General features: G+C 42.4%; 1 protein-coding gene across 1 annotated transcript; it reads left to right on the top strand.

Annotated features, from left to right (window-relative positions):
* The first annotated feature begins 92 nt into the window (after positions 1–92).
* VPS28 (VPS28 subunit of ESCRT-I) lies at positions 93–18,449 on the top strand. The gene is given in 10 exon segments (XM_038128043.1): positions 93–167; positions 327–355; positions 638–675; positions 2,391–2,480; positions 2,604–2,709; positions 7,135–7,236; positions 8,748–8,801; positions 12,371–12,424; positions 12,426–12,463; positions 18,217–18,449. Coding segments are annotated over 10 exon segments (666 nt in total). The 5' UTR covers positions 93–130; the 3' UTR covers positions 18,335–18,449.
* The last annotated feature ends 2,273 nt before the right edge of the window (positions 18,450–20,722 follow it).

Raw genomic sequence — 20,722 nt, 5'->3', positions numbered from 1 at the left:
GCGGAAGCGCCGCGGAGCCGCCGGGAACTGACCGGGATCATCGGGATCGGAATTGTCGGGATTGTCGGGATCGTCGGGATCGGCATCGGGATAGACGAAGGGGCCCCGAGCCCTCTAGGCTCAGCCGGGGATGTTCCACGGCATCGCGGGCCCGGCCGGGATGGGCGGTGAGAGCGGGGAACGATCCCGGAATTCCCGAGACGGGATTCGCCGGGATGATCGCGGAATTCCCGGGACGGGATCGGCGGGATGATCCCGGAATTCCGGGGATGGGATTCCCGGTGTTCCCTCCCTCCTTTTAACCCTTTCCTTTCCTCCCACGGCAGCGCCCGGGAATAAACCGGAGCTTTATGAGGTGAGTGCGGCTCGGGAATGTCCGGAAATGTTCGGGAATGGGTCGGAAATGTTCGGAAACGTCCGGAAATTGAGGGAAATGGCCGGGAGTGTCCGGAGATGGTCGGAAATGTCCGAAGATGGTCGGAAATGTCCGGGTGTGCTCGGAAATGGCCGAAAATGGCCGGAAATGTCGAAAATATCCGAGGATGTTCGAAAATGGCCGGGAATGAGCCGTGGAATTTTTGGGAATTTCGGGAATTCTTGGGAATTTTGGGGAATTTTCCGTCTCCTCTCCCCACAGGAGGTGAAGCTCTACAAGAACGCCCGGGAGCGGGAGAAGTGAGTGAGGAAATGTCGGGAATTTTGGGGGAATTTTTGGGAATTTGTTTGGAATTTTGGGGATTTTAAACAATTTTTTTTGGGAATTTCGGGATGGAGATGGAGGGGGTTGGGGTTGGGATTAATCCCAGTTTGTCCCAGTCCATCCCTGTTAATCCCAGTCAATACCAGTATCCCATTACCCACTCCCAGTGCCATCCCAGTTCATCCCAGTCCCTCCCAGTATCCTGTTATCCCATCCCAATCCCCTCCCAGTCTCTCCCAGTATCCCATTACCCCATGCCAGTCCCTCCCAGTCTCTCCCAGTATCCCATTACCCCATGCCAGTCCCTCCCAGTCCATCCCAGTATATCCCGATCCATTCCCAGTCCATCCCAGTATCCCATTACTCCCTCCCAGTCCTTTCCAGTCCCATCCCAGTCCCTCCCAGTCCATCCCAGTATATCCCAATCCACTCCCAGTCCATCCCAGTGCCTCCCAATCCCCTCCCAATCCATCCCAGTATATCCACAGTCCATCCCAGTATCCCATTACCCCATCCCAGTCCATCCCAGTCCCTCCCAATCCATCCCAGTTAATCCCAGTATATCCCAGTCCATCCCAGTCATCCAAACTCATCCCAGTGCCTCCCAGTCCCATCCCAGTCCCATCCCAGTCCATCCCAGTCCATCCCAGTCTATCCCAGTGCCTCCCAGTCTCTCCCACTCCCATCCCAGTCCCTCCCAGTCCCTCCCAGTCCCTCCCAGTCCCATCCCAGTCCCATCCCAGTCCCATCCCAGTATATCCCAGTCCCATCCCAGTATATCCCAGTCCCATCCCAGTATATCCCAGTCCCTCCCAGTGTCCTCCCAGTCCCTCCCAGTCCCTCCCAGTGTTCTCCCAGTCCCCCCATCCCAGTATATCCCAGTCCCATCCCAGTATATCCCAGTCCCTCCCAGTGTTCTCCCAGTCCCTCCCAGTGTTCTCCCAGTCCCCCCCAGTGCCTCCCAGTCCCATCCCAATGCCATCCCAGTCCTCCCCAGTCCCTCCCAGTCCCTCCCAGTCCCTCCCAGTCCCCTCCAGTCTCTCCCAGTCCCCCCCCAGTCCCATCGCAGTCCCTCCCAGTCCCTCTCACTCCCATCCCAATCCCATCCCAGTGCCTCCCAGTCCCTCCCAGTATATCCCAGTCCCTCCCAGTGTTCTCCCAGTCCCTCCCAGTGTTCTCCCAGTCCCCCCCAGTGCCTCCCAGTCCCATCCTAATGCCATCCCAGTCCCTCCCAGTCCCTCCTAGTCCCTCCCAGTCCCTCCCAGTCCCCTCCAGTCTCTCCCAGTCCCATCGCAGTCCCTCCCAGTCCCATCCCAATCCCATCCCTGTGCCTCCCAGTCCTTCCCAGTCCCTCCCAGTATATCCCAGTATATCCCAGTCCCCCCCACCCCCCCCCCCCAGTCCCCCCCAGTCCCATCCCAGTCCCATCCCAGTCCCATCCCAGTCCCCCCCAGTCCCTCCCAGTCCCCTCCCAGTCCCCTCCCAGTCCCCTCCCAGTCCCATCCCAGTCCCATCCCAGTGCCATCCCAGTGCCATCCCAGTCTCCCCCAGTGCCTCCCAGTCCCTCTCACTCCCATCCCAATCCCTTCCCAGTATATCCCAGTATATCCCAGTCCCCCCCAGTCCCATCCCAGTCCCATCCCAGTCCCCCCAGTGCCCCCAGTGCCCCCAGTTCACCCAGTGTCCCCAGGTACGACAACATGGCCGAGCTGTTTGCGGTGGTGAAGACGCTGCAGGCGCTGGAGAAGGCGTACATCAAAGACTGCGTCACCCCCAACGAGTGAGCGCCCCAAAAACCCCCCGAAAATTCCCCGAAATCCCTCAGGCCCCGGAGAATCCCGAATCCCAAAAAAAAACCCCGGGAAAATCCGGGGAAATTCCAGGAAAAATGGGGAATTGCCAGGTACACGGCGGCGTGCTCGCGGCTGCTGGTGCAGTTCAAGGCGGCGCTGAAGCAGGTGCAGGGCGGGGAGATCGGCAACATCGACGACTTCTGCCGCAAATTCCGGGTGGGAATTCCGGCATTTCGGGAATTTCGGGAATTTTTGTGGGAATTTGGGGGATTTGGGGTGAAATTTGGGTAAAATTTGGGCGAAATTTGGGGGTTTTTCAGGTTTTTTTTGTGATTAATTTTGACTGAAATTGAGAAGCGGAAGTGAAAAATTTGGGAGTGAAATTCAGGAATTTTGGGAATTTGGGATGGGGAATTTTGGGAATTTGGGAATTTGGGGATTGGGAATTATGGGAATTTGTGGTTCTGGGATTGGGAATTATGGGAATTTGTGGTTCTGAAATTGGAAATGTTGGGAATTTGGGATTGGGAATTTTGGGAATTGGAGGTTCTGGGATTGGGAATGTTTGGATTGGGAATTTTGGGGAATTTGGGATTCTGGGATTGGGAATTTTTGGGAATTTTGGGAATTTGGGATTGGGAATTTTGGGAATTTGGGATTTTGGGATTGGGAATTTTGGGAATTTGGGATTCATGGATTGCGAATTTGGGATTGGGAATTTTGGGAATTTGGGATTCTGGGATTGGGAATTTTGGGAATTTGGGATTGGGAATTGTAGGGAATTTGGAATTCCGGCTTTGGGAATGTTGGGAATTTTTGGGAATTTGGGATTCCGGAGTTGGGAATGTTGGGAATTTGGGATTCCGGAGTTGGGAATGTTGGGAATTTTGGGAATTTGGGATTCGGGGTTTGGGAATGTTGGGAATTGTTGCTGGCTGCTGCCGGTGCAGTTCAAGGCGGCGCTCGAGCAGGTGCAGGGAGGGGAGATCGGCAACATCGACGACTTCTGCCGCAAATTCCGGGTGGGAATGCCGGGATTTCGGGAATTGCGGGAATTTTTGTGGGAATTTGGGGGATTTGGGGTGAAATTTGGGTGGAATTTGGGGGGTTTTTTTTTGGGTTTTTGGGGTTTTTTTTGTGGTAAATTTCGACTGAAATTGAGAAGTGGGACGGAAGAATTTGGGAATGAAATTCAGGAATTTTTGGGAATTTGGGATTCTGGGATCGGGAATTTGGAGAATTTTGGGCGAAATTTGGGTGAAATTCTGGGAGTTTTGGGGTTTTTTTGGGGAATTTTTGTTAAATTTAGGACCAAAACGGAGCAGTGGAAGAGGAGAATTTGGGAATGAAATTCAGGAATTTTGGGAATTTGGGATTCTGGGATTGGGAATTTTGGGAATTTGGAATTGGGAATTTTTGGGAATTTGGGATTCGGGGTTTGGGAATGTTGGGAATTGTTGCTGGCGGCTGCCGGTGCAGTTCAAGGCGGCGCTCGAGCAGGTGCAGGGCGGGGAGATCGGCAACATCGACGACTTCTGCCGCAAATTCCGGGTGGGAATTCCGGCATTTCGGGAATTTCGGGAATTTTTGTGGGAATTTGGGGGATTTTGGGTGAAATTTGGGTAAAATTTGGGCGAAATTTGGGGGTTTTTCGGGTTTTTTTTGTGATTAATTTTGACGGAAATTGAGAAGCGGAAGAGAAAAATTTGGGAATGAAATTCAGGAATTTTGGGAATTTGGGATGGGGAATTTTGGGAATTTGTGGTTCTGGGATTGGGAATTATGGGAATTTGGGATTCTGGGATTGGGAATTTGGGATTGGGAATTTTGGGAATTTGGGTTTGGGAATTGTAGGTAATTTGGAATTCTGGCTTTGGGAATGTTGGGAATTTTTGGGAATTTGGGATTCCGGAGTTGGGAATGTTGGGAATTTTGGGGAATTTGGGATTCCAGCTTTGGGAATGTTGGGAATTGTTGGGAATTTGGGATTCGGGGTTTGGGAATGTTGGGAATTGTTGCTGGCTGCTGCCGGTGCAGTTCAAGGCGGCGCTCGAGCAGGTGCAGGGCGGGGAGATCGGCAACATCGACGACTTCTGCCGCAAATTCCGGGTGGGAATTCCAGGATTTCGGGAATTTCAGGAATTTTTGTGGGAATTTGGGGGATTTTGGGTGAAATTTGGGTAAAATTTGGGCGAAATTTGGGGGTTTTTCGGGTTTTTTTTGTGGTTAATTTTGACGAAATTGAGAAGCGGAAGAGAAAAATTTGGGAGTGAAATTCAGGAATTTTGGGAATTTGGGATTGGGAATTTTGGGAATTTTGGGATTCTGGGATTGAGAATTTTGGAAATTTGGGATTCTGGGATTGGGAATTTTGGGAATTTGGGTTTGGGAATTGTAGGGAATTTGGAATTCCGGCTTTGGGAATGTTGGGAATTTTTGGGAATTTGGGATTCCGGAGTTGGGAATGTTGGGAATTATTGGGAATTTGGGATTTGGGATTGTTGGGAATGTTGGGAATTGCTGCTCACGGCTGCCGGTGCAGTTCAAGGCGGCGCTCGAGCAGGTGCAGGGAGGGGAGATCGGCAACATCGACGACTTCTGCCGCGAATTCCGGGTGGGAATTCCGGGATTTCGGGAATTGCGGGAATTTGGGATTCTGGGATCGGGGATTTGGGGGGTTTTGGGCGAAATTTGGGTGAAATTTGGGCGAAATTCTGGGATTTTTTGGGGATTTTTTGAGGGATTTTCTTGAGGGAAATCGAGTAGCAGAATGGGAAAATTTGGGAATTTGGGGATGGAATTTTGGGGGGAATTTTAGGAATTTGGGATTCTTGGATTGGGAATTTTTGGGAATATTGGGTGGAATTTGGGTGAAATTCTGGGATTTTTGGGTTTTTTTGGGAATTTTGTGATAATTTTAGGACCGAAACGGAGCAGTGGAAGAGGAGAATGTGGGAATTTTGGGAATTTGTGGTTCTGGGATTGGGAATTCTGGGAATTTTGGGTGGAATTTGGGGAGAAAATTTGGGAATTTTTAGGGGTTTTTTTAGGGGTTATTTTGATACTTTCAGGACCCAAATGGAGCAGCGGAAGAGGAAAATTTGGGAATGAAATTCAGGAATTTTGGGATTCTGGGATTAAGAATTTTAGGAATTTTGGATTCTGGGATCGAGAATTTTGGGATTTTGGGCGAAATTTGGGTGGAATTCTGGGATTTTTGGGGTTTTTTTTGGGATTTTTGAGGGATTTTCTTGAGGGAAATTGAGGACCAGAGCAGAAAAATTTGGGAATTTGGGGATGGAATTTTGGGAATTTGGGATTGGGAATTCGGAGGGAAAATTAGGATTTTTTGGGGGGCTTTTTTTGATTTTTGGGGGATTTTTTTTTTAATTTCTTGGAAACTTGGGGTTTTTTTTTCACGGAATGTTTGGGAATTTTGGTGGAATTTATGGGAATTTTTTTGTTTCAAATTAGGGAGTTGATTGGGAAATTTGGGAATTTCTGGAATTTTGGGAATTGGGGACTGAAAATGGCAATTTTTGGGTTTTTTCCTGGGAATTTCTGGGAATTTTGGGGTAGAAATCTGGGATTTTTGGGGGATTTTTGCAGGAATTTTAGGACTGAAATTTGAAACTTGGGGAAAATTGGGAATTTTTGGGGGTTTTTGGGGTTTCTTTGTGGGAATTTCTGGGAATTTCAGGTCTGAAATTGAGGAACGGATTGGGAAATTCGGGAATTTCGGGAATTTTGGGAATTTTTTGGGAATCGCAGCTGGATTGGCCCCTGGCCATGGATGGGATTGGGGAATTTGGGGGGAAAATCGGGAAATTTTGGGGTTTTTTTGGGGATTTTTATGGGAATTTTGGGGAATTTCAGGTTTGAAATTGAGGAATGGATTGGGAAATTTGGGAATTTCGGGAATTTTGGGAATTTTTTGGGAATCGCAGCTGGATTGGCCCCGGCCATGGATGGGATTGGGGGATTTAGGGGGAAAATCGCGAATTTTTGGAGTTTTTTTGGTGGATTTTTATGGGAATTTTGGGAATTTCAGGTTTGAGATTGAGGAATGGATTGGGAATTTGGGAATTTTGGGAATTTTGGGAATTTTTTGGGAATCGCAGCTGAATTGGCCCCTGGCCATGGATGGGATTGGGGGATTTGGGGGGAAAATCGCGAATTTTTTGGGTTTTTTTTGGCGGATTTTTATGGGAATTTTGGGAAATTTCGGGTTTGAAATTGAGGAATGGCTTGGGAAATTCGGGAATTTTGGGAATTTTGGGAATTTTTTGGGAATCGCAGCTGGATTGGCCCCCGGCCATGGATGGGATTGGGGGATTTAGGGGGAAAATCGCGAATTTTTGGGTTTTTTTGGTGGATTTTTATGGGAATTCTGGGAATTTCAGGTCTGAAATTGAGGAATGGATTGGGAATTTGGGAAATTCGGGAATTTTGGGAATTTTTTGGGAATCGCAGCTGGATTGGCCCCTGGCCATGGATGGAACTGGGGGATTTGGGGAGAAAATTGGGAATTTTTGGGTTTTTTGGGGGATTTTTTATGGGAATTTTGGGAAATTTGGGGTTTGAAATTGAGGAATGGCTTGGGAATTTTGGGAATTTTGGGAATTTTTTTGGGAATCGCAGCTGGATTGCCCCCTGGCCATGGAGAGGATCCGCGAGGATCGCCCGATCACCATCAAGGACGACAAAGGGAACCTGAACCGCTGCATCGCCGACATCGTCTCCGTACGCCCCAAATCCTGATTTCTGGGAAGATTTTGGGAATTCTGGGAATTCCGGGAATGCTTTGGGTTTTGGGAATGGTTGGGAATTTCTGGGAAATCTTTGGGTTTTTTTTTTTTTTTTTTTTATTGTTTTTGGGGATTTTAAGGATTTTGAAATGATTTTTTTTGGTGAATTGTTTGGAGAATATTTTGGTTCGTTTTTTATTTTTGAGAGATTTTTTTGGGATATTTTGAGAATTTTTGGGGGATTTTTTTGGGATATTTTGGGAATTTTGGGGGGATTTTTGGAGGATTTTTTGGGGGGATTTTAAGGCTTTTAAAAATGATTTTAAAAATTTATTTTCGTGGTTTTTTTGAGAATATTTTAGTTCATTTTTTATTTTTGAGAGATTTTTTGGGTTTTTTTTTTTGAGGGGGATTTTTTTGGGATAGTTTGAGAATTTTTTGGGATTTTTGGGGCTATTTTGGGAATTTTGGGGAGGATTTTTGGAGGATTTTTGGGGGGATTTTAAGGATTTTTTAAATGAATTTTTTGGAATTTTTTGTGGTTTTTTAGGGAATATTTTGGTTTATTTTTTATTTTTGAGAGATTTTTTGGGGTTTTTTTTGTGGATTTTTGGGGCCATTTTGTGAATTTTTGGGGGGATTTTTTGGGGTCAAATTTGTTAATTTTTGGGGGGATCTTTTGTGCTATTTTGATAATTCTTGGGGGTTTTTTTGGGGGGGCATTTTGTTAATTTTGGGGGTTTTTGGGGGCCATTTTGTTATTTTGGGGCTTTTTGGGGGATGATTTTCTTGGGGATTTTGGGGGTTTTTGGGGCGATTTTGTTAATTTTTGGGGTTCTTTTGTGGATTTTTTGGGGCCATTTAGTGAATTTTTGGGGGGATTTTATTTGGATTTTTTGGTGAATTTTTGGGGCCATTTTGTTAATTTTTGGGGGGATTTCTTGGGATTTTTGGGGCAATTTTGGTAATTCCTGGGGTGGGGTTTTTGGGTTTTTTTGGGGCCATTTTGTTATTTTTGGGGGGATTTTTGGGGGATGATTTTCTTGGGGACTTTGGGTTTTTTTGGGGCGAATTTGTTAATTTTTGGTTTTTTTTTGTTAATTTTGGGGGGGATTTTTTGGGGCCATTTTGTTGATTTTTGGGATTTTTTTGGTGGATTTTTGGGGCCATTTTGTGATTTTTTGGGGGGATTTTTTTGAGGATTTTTTTGAAATCTTGTGGGGGATTTTTTTGGGGCCATTTCATTTTTATGAGAGGATTTTTTGGGGCTGATTTTGGGGATTTTTTGGGGGCATTTTGTTAATTTTTGTGATTTTTGGATAGGATTTTTGGGGCCATTTTGTTATTTTGAGGGGATTTTTTGGGGTGATGGGGGATTTTTTTGGGGGCATTTTGTTGATTTTTGGGGAGATTTTTTGAGGGGATTTTTGGGAGGATTTTTTGGAGATGTTTTTTGGGGAATTTGGGGCCGGGGCCGATCCCGAATTTCTGTTGGAATTTTGGCAGCTTTTCATCACGGTCATGGACAAACTGCGCCTGGAGATCCGCGCCATGGACGAGGTGGGAGCTCCCCAAAACACCCCAAAATTCCCCCCAAAATTTCCCGATTCCCTTCCCGAAAAATTCCCCAGAATTCCAAAAAAAATTTCCAAAAAAAATCTCCGAAAATTCCCCAAAATTCCTTTAAAATTCTCCTTATTTTCCCTAAATTCCCCCGAAACGCCCTCAAATCTGCCCCAAAAATTCCCTAAAAATTAAAAAATTCCCTAAAATTAAACAAAAATCCTAAAAATTCTGCAAAAATTCCAAGGAAATCCCAAAAATCCCCTAAAACTCCCAAAATTCCCCAATTCCAGCCACAAAAAATCCCCAAAATTCCCCAAATTCCCCATTCCCGGAATCCAAACTTCTCAAAATTACCAGAATCTCCAAGTTCATCCCAAAATCTCATTCCAAGCCCCCCAAAATGCCCCAAAATCCCCTAAAAATCCCTCAAATCCCCCCCCAAAATCTCCTAAGGCCCAAAAATCCCTTTCAAAACCCCCCAGAATTCCCAAAAATCCCCAAAATTGCCCCAAAATTCACCGAAAAATCCCCCAAAAATTCCATTCTCTAAATCCCCCCAAAAATCCAAATAAATTCCGCAAAAATTCCGCAATAATTCCCAAAAATCCCCGAAAAATTCCTCAAATTCCCTCTAAAGTTCCCCAAACAATTCCCAAAAAAACCCCCTTAAAAATTCTCAAAAATCCAAAAAAAATTCTGCAAAAATTCCACAAAATCCTCAAAAAAAAAATGGCCCAAAAGTCGAAAAAAATTCCCCAAAACTTCCCCCAAATCCCCCCAAATTCCATCCCCAAAACCCCAAAAAATCCAAAAAAAAAATCTGAAAAATCCCCAAAAAACCCTTTAAAACCCCTCAAAATCTCCCTAAAAATCCCCCAAAATTCCTCAAAATTCCCCCAAAAATCCCCCAAAAAATCCCCTAAAAATTCCCTTAAAATCGCCCTAAAACCCCCAAAAATTCCCCCAAAATTCCCAAAAAATCCCCCAAAATCCCCAAAAAATCCTTTGAAACATCGCAAAATCTCCCTAAAACCCCCAAAAGTCCCCCAAAATTCCCAAAAAATCCTGGAAAATTCACAAAAAAATCCTCAAAAATTAAAAAAAACCCTGAAAAATCCCCAAGAAACCCTTTAAAAACCCCCCAAAATCTCCCTAAAACCCCCAGAATTCCCCCCAAAAATTCCCTAAAAATTCCCAAAATTTGGGAATTCCCAAAATTCGCCCAAAATTTCCCCCAAAAATCCCCGAAAATAAAAAAAAATCTGAAAAATACCCCAAAAATCCTTTGAATGCCCCCCAAAATCTCCCTGAAACCCCCCAAAATTCCCCCCAAAATTCCCAAAAAATCCCCAAAAGTTCCCAAAAATCCCGAAAAATTCCCCAAAAATCCCCAAAAAATCCCGAAAAACTTGAAACGATTCTTAAAAATTCCCAAAAAATCCTTTAAAATCCCCCAAAATCTCCCTAAAACCCCCCAAAATTCCCAAAAAAATCCCAAAAATTCCCCAAATCCTTAAAAAAACCCCAAATTCCCCCCAAAATACCCCAAATTCCCAAAAAATCCTGAAAAATTAAAAAAAACCCTGAAAAATTCCCCAAAAAAAACCTTTAAAACTTCCCAAAATCTTCCTAAAACCCCTCAAAAATTCCCAAATTTCCCAAAATTCCCCCAAAATCCCCAAAATTCCCCAAAAAACCCCGAAAAGTTCATAAAAAATCCTTAAAAATTCCCAAAAAATCCTTTAAAATCCCCCAAAATCTTCCTAAAACCCCCCAAAATTCCCAAAAAATCCCCAAACTTGCCCCAAAATTCCCCCAAAAAATTCCAAAATTCCCCAAAAATTCCCAAAATCCTTAAAAAAATCCCCAAATTCCCCCCAAAAATACCCCAAAATCCCCAAAAAATCCTGAAAAATTAAAAAAAAACCCCTGAAAAACCCCAAAAAATCCTTTAAAACCCCCCAAAATCTCCTTAAAACCCCCAAAATTCCCAAAAATGCCCCCAAAATTTCCCAAAAAATTCCCCAAAATCCCAAAAAAATCCTAAAAATTCCCCAAATATCCCCAAAATTCCCCAAAAAACCCCGGAAAGTTCATTAAAAATCCTTAAAAATCCCCAAAAAATCCTTTAAAACCCCCCAGAATCTCCTTAAAACCCCCCAAAATTCCCAAAAAATCGCCCAAAATTCCCAAAAAATCCCCAAAAAATTCTCAAAATTTCCGGAATTCCCAAAATTCCCCCAAAATTTCAATGAAATTCCCAAAAAATCCCCCCGAAATTTCCCAAAAATCCTGAAAAATTCAAAAAATCCTTTAAAATCCCCCAAATCTCCCGAAAATTCCCCCCAAAAATCCCCCAAAAAATCCCCAAATTCCCCCAAAATTCCCCAAATCCCTCAAAAATTCCCCAAAAATCCCTAAAATTCCTAAAAATTCCCAAAATATCCCCAAAATTCCCCAAAAAAACCCCAAAAAGTTCATTAAAAATCCTTAAAAATCCCCAAAAAATCCTTTAAAACCCCCCAAAATCTCCCTAAAACCCTCCAAAATCCCCCCAAAATTCCCCAAAAATCCCCAAAAGTTCCCAAAAAATTCCCAAAAATTCCCAAAATCCTTAAAAAACCCCCCAAATTCCCCCCAAAAATACCCCAAAATTCCCAACAAATCCTGAAAAATTAAAAAAAAAACCCTGAAAAACCCCAAAAAATCCTTTAAAACCCCCCAGAATCTCCTTAAAACCCCCAAAATTCCCAAAAATGCCCTAAAACCCCCCAAAAATTCCCAAAATTCCCCCAAATCCCCCAAAATTCCCCCAAAATTCCTTAAAAAATCCTGAAAAATTAAAAAAAAACCCTGAAAAACCCCAAAAAAATCCTTTAAAATCCCCCAAAATCCCCCTAAAACCCCCCAAAATTCCCCCAAAAAATCCCCAAACTTGCCCCAAAAGTTCCCAAAATTCCCAAAAAATTCCCCAAAATTCCCGGGATTCCCAGCTGCAGCCGGAGCTGCGGGAGCTGCTGGAGACGATGGCGCGGATGAGCTCCCTGCCCCCGCTGCCAGCCCCAAAAATCCCCAAAAAACCCCAAAAATCCCCCAAAATTCCCCCAAAAAATTCCCCAAATCCCCCAAAAATTCCTAAAATCCCTAAAAATTCCCAAAATATCCCCAAAATTCCCCAAAAAAACCCCAAAAAGTTCATAAAAAATCCTTAAAAATCCCCAAAAAATCCCCCAAAATTCCCCCCAAAATTCCCCCCAAAAATCCCCCAAAAAATCCCCAAATTCCCCCAAAATCCCCCAAAATTCCCCAAAAAATTCCCAAAACCCCCCGAAAATTCCTAAAATCCCTAAAAATTCCCAAAATATCCCCAAAATTCCCCAAAAAACCTCAAAAAGTTCATTAAAAATCCTTAAAAATCCCCAAAAAATCCTTTAAAATCCCCCAAAATCTCCTTAAAACCCCCAAAATCCCCCCAAAAAATCCCCAAACTTGCCACAAAATTCCCCAAAATTCCCAAAAATTCCCGGAATTCCCGGAATTCCCGGAATTCCCGTTATTCCCAGATCCAGCCGGACCTGCGGGAGCTGCTGGAGACGATGGCGCGGATGAGCTCGCTGCCCCCCCGACTTCGAGGGACGCCACAAAGTCAACCAGTGGTGGGGAAAAACAAATTCCGGGAATTTTCGGGAATTTTGGGAATTTTTTGGGATTTTTTGGAGGATTTCGAGGATTTTTTGGGGAATTTTGGGGTTTTTTTGGGGGGTTTTAGGGGGGATTTGGGGGAAATTTGGGGTTTTTTTAAATGTTTTGGGAATTTTTGGGGAATTTTTTGGGGGTTTTTGGGGAATTTTGGGATTTTTTTGGGGGATTTTGGAATTTTTTGGGGAATTTTTTGGGAATTTTGGGATTTTTGGGGAATTTTTGGGGGGTTTTGGGTGATTTTAATGGGATTTTTAGGGGAAATTTGGGGGATTTTTTTGATGTTTTGGGAATTTTTGGGGAATTTTTTGGGAGTTTTTTGGGAATTGTTTTGGGAATTTTGGGATTTTTTTGGGATTTTTTGGGTTTTAGGGTGATTTTAAGGGGATTTTGGGGGAAATTTGGGAATTTTTTTTGATTTTGGGGAATTTTTGGGAGTTTTTTTGGGAATTTTGGAATTTTTTGGGGATTTTTTTGGGAATTTTTGGGATTTTTTTGGGGAATTTTTTGGGGTTTTAGGGCGATTTTGGGGGATTTTGGGGGGAAATTGGGGAAATTTTGGGAGTTTTTTTGGGAATTTTGGAATTTTTTGGGGATTTTTTTTTGAATTTTGGAAAATTTTTGGGGAATTTTGGGATTTTTTGGAGGTTTTAGGGCGATTTTTGGGGGAACTCTGGGATTTTTTTGAAAATTTAAAAATAATTTTGGTGATAATTTGGGGATTTTTTGGAAATTTTGGGGAATTTTTTTGGAATTTTTGGGATTCTTTGGGGAATTTTGGGATATTTTGGGAATTTTTGGGGAATTTTTGGGCAGTTTTTGGGAAGTTTTGGGATTTTTTGGGAAATTTTGGGGATTTTTTGGGGAATTTTGGGATTTTTTGGGAATTTTTTGGGGTTTTAGGGTGATTTTAAGGGGATTTTGGGGGAAATTTGGGGGATTTTTTCATGTTTTGGGAATTTTTGGAGGATTTTTTGGGTATTTTGGGATTTTTTTGGGGATTTTTTGGGGTTTTAGGGTGATTTTAAGGGGATTTTGGAGGAAATTTGGGGGCTTTTTCATGTTTTGGGAATTTTTGGGGAGTTTTTGGGGAATTTTGGGATTTTTTGGGGGATTTTGGAATTTTTTGGGGAATTTTTTGGGAATTTTGGGGATTTTTTGGGGAATTTTGGGATTTTTTGGGGAATTTTTTGGGGTTTTAGGGTGATTTTAAGGGGATTTTGGAGGAAATTTTGGGGGATTTTTTCATGTTTTGGGAATTTTTTGGGGAATTTTTTTGGGTTTTAGCGCGATTTAAAGGGATTTTTAGGGGAAATTGGGGAAATTATTTGATTTTGGGGAATTTTTGGGAGTTTTTTTGGGAATTTTGGATTTTTTTTGGGAATTTCTTGGGAATTTTTGGGATTTTTTGGGCAATTTTGGGATTTTTTGGGAGTTTTTTGGGGTTTTAGGCTGATTTTAAGGGGATTTTGGGGGAAATTTGGGGGATTTTTTCATGTTTTGGGAATTTTTTGGGAATTTTGGGATTTTTGTGGTATTTTGGGAATTTTTGGGGGTTTTAGGGTGATTTTTAAGGGGATTTTGGGGGAAATTTGGGATTTTTTTTTGATTTTGGGGAATTTTTGGGATTTTTTGGGGGGATTTTGGAATTTTTTTGGGATTTTTTTGGGGAATTTTTTTTGAATTTTGGGATTTTTTGGGAATTTTGGGAATTTTTTGGGTTTTAGGCTGATTTTAAGGGGATTTTGGGGGAAATTTGGGGAATTTTTCCATGTTTTGGGAATTTTTGGAGGATTTTTTGGGTATTTTGGGATTTTTTTGGGGAATTTTGGGGGGTTTTAGGGTGATTTTTAAGGGGATTTTGGGGGAAATTTGGGGTTTTTTTAATGTTTTGGGAATTTTTGGGGAGTTTTTGGGGAATTTTGGGATTTTTTGGGGGGATTTTGGAATTTTTTGGGGAATTTTTGGGGAATTTTGGGGATTTTTTGGGGAATTTTGGGATTTTTTGGGGATTTTTTGGGGTTTTAGGCTGATTTTAAGGGGATTTTGGAGGAAATTTGGGGGATTTTTTCATGTTTTGGGAATTTTTTGGGAATTTTTTGGGATTTTTTGGGGAATTTTTTGGGATTTTTTGGGAATTTTTTGGGGTTTTAGGGTGATTTTTAAGGGGATTTTGGGGGAAATTTGGGATTTTTTTTTTGATTTTGGGGAATTTTTGGGATTTTTTGGGGGGATTTTGGAATTTTTTTGGGATTTTTTTGAATTTTGGGATTTTTTGGGAATTTTGGGAATTTTTTGGGTTTTAGGCTGATTTTAAGGGGATTTTGGGGAAAATTTGGGGGATTTTTTCATGTTTTGGGAATTTTTGGGGAATTTTTTGGGATTTTTTGGGGGATTTTTTGGGGAATTTTTGGGGAATTTTGGGGATTTTTTGGGGAATTTTGGGATTTTTTTGGGGAATTTTTTGGGGTTTTAGGGCGATTTTGGGGGATTTTGGGGGGAAATTGGGGAAATTTTGGGAGTTTTTTTGGGAATTCTGGAATTTTTTGGGTTTTTTTTTTTGAATTTTGGAAAATTTTTGGGGAATTTTGGGATTTTTTGGAGGTTTTAGGGCGATTTTTGGGGGAATTCTGGGATTTTTTGGAAAATTTAAAAATAATTTTGGTGATAATTTGGGAATTTTTTGGAAATTTTGGGGAATTTTTTTGGAATTTTTGGGATTCTTTGGGGAATTTTGGGAATTTTTGGGAATTTTTGGGCAGTTTTTGGGGAGTTTTGGGATTTTTTGGGGAATTTTTTGGGATTTTTTGGGATTTTTTGGGAATTTTGGGATTTTTTGGGAATTTTTTGGGTTTTAGGCTGATTTTAAGGGGATTTTGGGGGAAGTTTGGGGGATTTTTTCATGTTTTGGGAATTTTTTGGGAGTTTTTGGGGAATTTTGGGATTTTTTGGGGGGATTTTGGGATTTTTTGGGGAATTTTTTGGGAATTTTGGGGATTTTTTGGGGAATTTTGGGATTTTTTGGGGATTTTTTGGGGTTTTAGGCTGATTTTAAGGGGATTTTGGAGGAAATTAGGGGGATTTTTTCATGTTTTGGGAATTTTTTGGGAATTTTGGGATTTTTTGGGGGGATTTTGGAATTTTTTTGGAAATTTTATTGGGATTTTTTTTGAATTTTGGGATTTTTTGGGGAATTTTGCGATTTTTTGGGAATTTTTGGGGGTTTTAGGGTGATTTTAAGGGGATTTTGGGGGAAATTTGGGGGATTTTTTCATGTTTTGGGAATTTTTTGGGGAATTTTTGGGGATTTTTGTGGTATTTTGGGAATTTTTTGGGAATTTTTGGGGGTTTTAGGGTGATTTTTAAGGGGATTTTGGGGGAAATTTGGGATTTTTTTTGATTTTGGGGAATTTTTGGGATTTTTTGGGGGGATTTTGGAATTTTTTTGGGAATTTTTTTGGGATTTTTTTTTAATTTTGGGATTTTTTGGGAATTTTGGGAATTTTTTGGGTTTTAGGCTGATTTTAAGGGGATTTTTGGGGGAAATTTGGGGGATTTTTTCATGTTTTGGGAATTTTTGGAGGATTTTTTGGGTATTTTGGGATTTTTTTGGGAATTTTTTGGGGTTTTAGGGTGATTTTATGGGGATTTGGGAGGAAATTTGGGGTTTTTTTTAATGTTTTGGGAATTTTTGGGGAGTTTTTGGGGAATTTTGGGATTTTTGGGGGGATTTTGGAATCTTTTGGGGAATTTTTTGAGAATTTTGGGATTTTTTTGGGGAATTTTGGGATTTTTTGGGGATTTTTTGGGTTTTAGGGCGATTTTAAGGGGATTTTGGGGAAAATTTGGGGGATTATTTAATGTTTTGGGAATTTTTGGGGAATTTTTTGGGAATTTTGGGATTTTTTGGGGATTTTTGGGGGTTTTAGGGTGATTTTAACAGGATTTTGGGGGAAATTTGGGGGATTTTTTCGATGTTTGGGAATTTTTTGGGATTTTTTTGGGAATTTTGGGATTTTTTTGGGAATTTTTTGGGAATTTTGGAAAATTTTTGGGATTTTTTGAGGAATTTTGGGATTTTTTGGGGAATTTTTTTGGAATTTTGGGGGTTTTAGGGCGATTTTAAGTGGATTTTTGGGGGAATTTCGGGAATCTTTTGGGAATTTTCTTACAATTTTTAGCTATTTTTTGGAATCCTTCAGGATTTTTTGGGGAATTTCTTGGGAATTTTGGGAACTTGGGGAATTTTTTGGAATTTTGGGAATTTTGGGAGTTTTTTGGCAATTTTAAGTGGATTTTTGAGGGAATTTTGGGAATTTTTAAATAATTTTTAGGTATTTTTGGGAATCCTTCAGGATTTTTTGGGGAATTTCTTGGGAATTTTGGGAACTTGGGGAATTTTTTGGAATTTTGGGGGTTTTAGGGCGATTTTAAGTGGATTTTTGGGGGAATTTTGGGAATTTTTTGGGAATTTTAAAATAAGTTTTGGATATTTTTGGGAACCCTTCAGGATTTTTGGGGAATTTTTTGGGAATTTTGGGATCTTGGGGAATTTTTTGGAATTTTGGGAATTTTGGGAGTTTTTTGGCAATTTTAAGTGGATTTTTGAGGGAATTTTGGGAATTTTTAAATAAATTTTAGGTAGTTTTGGGAATCCTTCAGGATTTTTTGGGGAATTTCTTGGGAATTTTGGGAACTTGGGGAATTTTTTTGAATTTTGGGGGTTTTAGGGCGATTTTAAGTGGATTTTTGGGGGAATTTTGGGAATTTTTTGGGAATTTTAAAATAAGTTTTGGATATTTTTGGGAACCCTTCAGGATTTTTGGGGAATTTTTTGGGAATTTTGGGATCTTGGGGAATTTTTTGGAATTTTGGGAATTTTGGGAGTTTTTTGGCAATTTTAAGTGGATTTTTGAGGGAATTTTGGGAATTTTTAAATAAATTTTAGGTAGTTTTGGGAATCCTTCAGGATTTTTTGGGGAATTTCTTGGGAATTTTGGGAACTTGGGGAATTTTTTTGAATTTTGGGAATTTTGGGGGTTTTAGGGCGATTTTAAGTGGATTTTTGGGGGAATTCCGGGAATTTTTTGGGAATTTTTAAAATAATTTTTAGATATTTTTGGGAATCCTTCAGGATTTTTCAGGGAATTTCTTGGGAATTTTGGGAATTTTGGGGGGTTTTAGGGCGATTTTAAATGGATTTTTGGGGGAATTTTGGGAATTTTTGGGGAATTTTTTGGGGAACTTTTGGGGAATTTTTTTGGGAATTTTCTAACAATTTTTAGGTATTTTTGGGAATCCTTCAGGATATTCTGGGGAATCTTTTTGGGGAATATTTTGGGAGCTGCGGGAAGGTTTTTCCCGGGAATTGCACGCCGGGATTCCGCAGGCTGCAGACGCTGATTGGGATGAGTTTGGAATTCCAGGATTTGGGGGGTTTTTTTGGTAATCCTTCAGGATATTTTGGGGAATTTTTTGGGAATTCTGGGAATTTTTGGGGCATTTTTTTGAATTTTGGGAATTTTCTTTAAATTTTAGGGCGATTTTAAGTGGATTTTGGGGGGAAATTTCGGGAATTTTTTGGGAATTTTCTAACAATTTTTGGATATATTTGGGAACCCTTCCGGATATTTTGGGGGAATCTTTTTTGGGGGATACTCTGGGAGCTGCGGGAAGGTTTTTCCCGGGAATTGCATCCCGGATCCCGCAGGCTGCAGACGCTGAGCGCGATGTCGGCCTCGGACGAGCTGGACGACTCCCAGGTGCGGCAGCTGCTCTTCGACCTCGAGTCCGCCTACAACGCCTTCAACCGCTTCCTGCACGCCTGACGCCGCCGGGACCGGCCACAACCGGCCCCGACCGGTCCAGACCGGATCACACCGGTCCAGACTGGAGCCAGCGGAGTTTGGGATAATAAACGGGGTGAGAAAATCCCAAAAATCCCAGAGAAATTCCGTTCTTTTATCGTCATTTCTGGGAGTCATTCCCAGTTCAAACTGGTTCAAAACCAGTTCAAACCAGTCCAAACCAGTTCAGACCGGTCCAAACCGGTCCCAACTGGAGCCAGCAGAAGTCTGGGATAAAACGGGATGAGAAAAATCCCAAAATCCCCAAAATCTGGGATCGATTCCGTTCTCCCGTTGTTTCCTGGAGCCATTCCCACTCCAAACCAGTCCAGACCAGTCCGGACCAGTTCAGCCCAGTCCAAACCAGTCCAGACCGGTTCAAACTGGAGCCAGCGGAGTTTGGGATAATAAACGGGATGAGAAAATCCCAAAAATCCCGGAGAAATTCCGTTCTTTTCTCCCTGTTTCTTGGAGCCATTCCCAGTCCAGACCAGTTCAAACCGGTTCAAACCATTCCAGACCAGTTCAAACCAGTCCAAACCGGTCCAGACCGGATCAGACGGTTCAGACTGGAGCCAGCAGAGGTTTGGGATAATAAACGGGATGAGAAAATTCCCCAAAATCCCAAAATCTGGGATCGATTCTGCTCTTCTGTCATTGTTTCTTGGAGCTATTCCCAGTTCAGACCAGTCCAAACCAGTCCAAACCAGTTCAAACCAGTTCAGACCAGTCCAAACTGGAGCCAGCAGAGTTTGGGATAATAAACGGGATGAGAAAAATCCCAAAAATCCCAGAGAAATTCCGTTCTTTTCTCGTCGTTTGTGGGAATGATTCCCAGTAAAACCAGTTCAGACCAGTTCACACCAGTTCAAACTGGTTCAAACCAGTTCAGACCAGTCCAGACCGGTTCAGACCAGTCCCAACTGGAGCCAGGAGAAGTTTGGGATAATAAACGGGGTGAGAAAATCCCAAAATTCCCGGAGAAATTCCGTTCTTTTCTCCCTGTTTCTTGGAGCCATTCCCAGTCCAGACCAGTTCAAACCAGTCTAGACCAGTCCAAACCAGTTCAGCCCAGTCCAGACCAGTTCAGACCGGTTCAAACTGGAGCCAGCAGAAGTTTGGGATAAAACGGGATGAGAAAAATCCCAAAAATCCCCAAAATCCGGGATTGATTCCATTCTCCTGTTGTTTCCTGGAGCCTTTCCCAGTTTAGCCCAGTCCAAACCAGTCCAAACCAGTTTAGACCAGTCCAGACCGGTCCAGACCGGTTCAAACTGGAGCCAGCAGAGGCTTGGGATAATAAACAGGATGAGAAAAATCCCAAAAATCCCGGAGAAATTCCATTCTTTTCTCGTTTCTTGGAGCCATTCCCAGTCCAAACCAGTCCAAACCATTCCAGACCAGTTCAGACCAGTTCAGACCAATTCAGATCGGTCCAAACCAGTTCAGACCGGTTCAAACTGGAGCCAGCAGAGTTTGGGATAATAAACGGGATGAGAAAAATCCCAGAGAAATTCCGTTCTTTTCTCGTCGTTTGTGGGAACGATTCCCAGTTCAAACCAGTTCAGAGCAGTCCAGAGCAGTTCAGACCAGTTCAGACCAGTCCAAACTGGTTTAGACCAGTCCAAACCGGTCCCAACTGGAGCCAGCAGAGGTTTGGGATAATAAACGGGATGAGAAAAATCCCAAAAATCCCCAAAATTCGGGATCGATTCCGTTCCTGTATCGTCGTTTCTGGGAGTCATTCCCAGTCCAGACCAGTTCACACCAGTTCAGACCAGTCCAGACCAGTCCAAACTGGTTCAGACCAGTTCAAACTGGAGCCAGCAGAAGTTTGGGATAATAAATGGGATGAGAAAAATCCCAAAAATTCCCAAAATCCGGAATCCATTCCGTTCTTTTCTCGTTGTTTCCTGGAGCCTTTCCCAGTTTAGCCCAGTCCAAACCAGTTCAGACCAGTCCAAACCAGTTCAGACCAGTTCAGACCAGTCCAAACCACTGCAAACCAGTTCAGACCGGTCCCAACTGGAGCCAGCAGAAGTTTGGGATAATAAACGGGATGAGAAAAATCCCAAAAATCCCCAAAATTCGGGATCTATTCCGTTCCTGTATGGTCGTTTCTGGGAGTCATTCCCAGTACAGACCAGTTCACACCAGTTTAGACCAGTCCAAACCGGTTCAGACCAGTTCAAACTGGAGCCAGCAGAAGTTTGGGATAATAAATGGGATGAGAAAAATCCCAAAAATCCCCAAAATCTGGAATCCATTCCGTTCTTTTCTCGTTGTTTCTTGGAGCCATTCCCAGTTCAGCCCAGTCCAAACCAGTTCAAACCAGTCCAGACCAGTCCAAACCAGTTTAGACCAGTCCAA

This window comes from Motacilla alba, chromosome 2 (assembly GCF_015832195.1).
Source record: "Motacilla alba alba isolate MOTALB_02 chromosome 2, Motacilla_alba_V1.0_pri, whole genome shotgun sequence".
Taxonomy (NCBI): Eukaryota; Metazoa; Chordata; class Aves; order Passeriformes; family Motacillidae; genus Motacilla; species Motacilla alba.
This window is presented reverse-complemented; position numbering and strand designations above follow the sequence as displayed.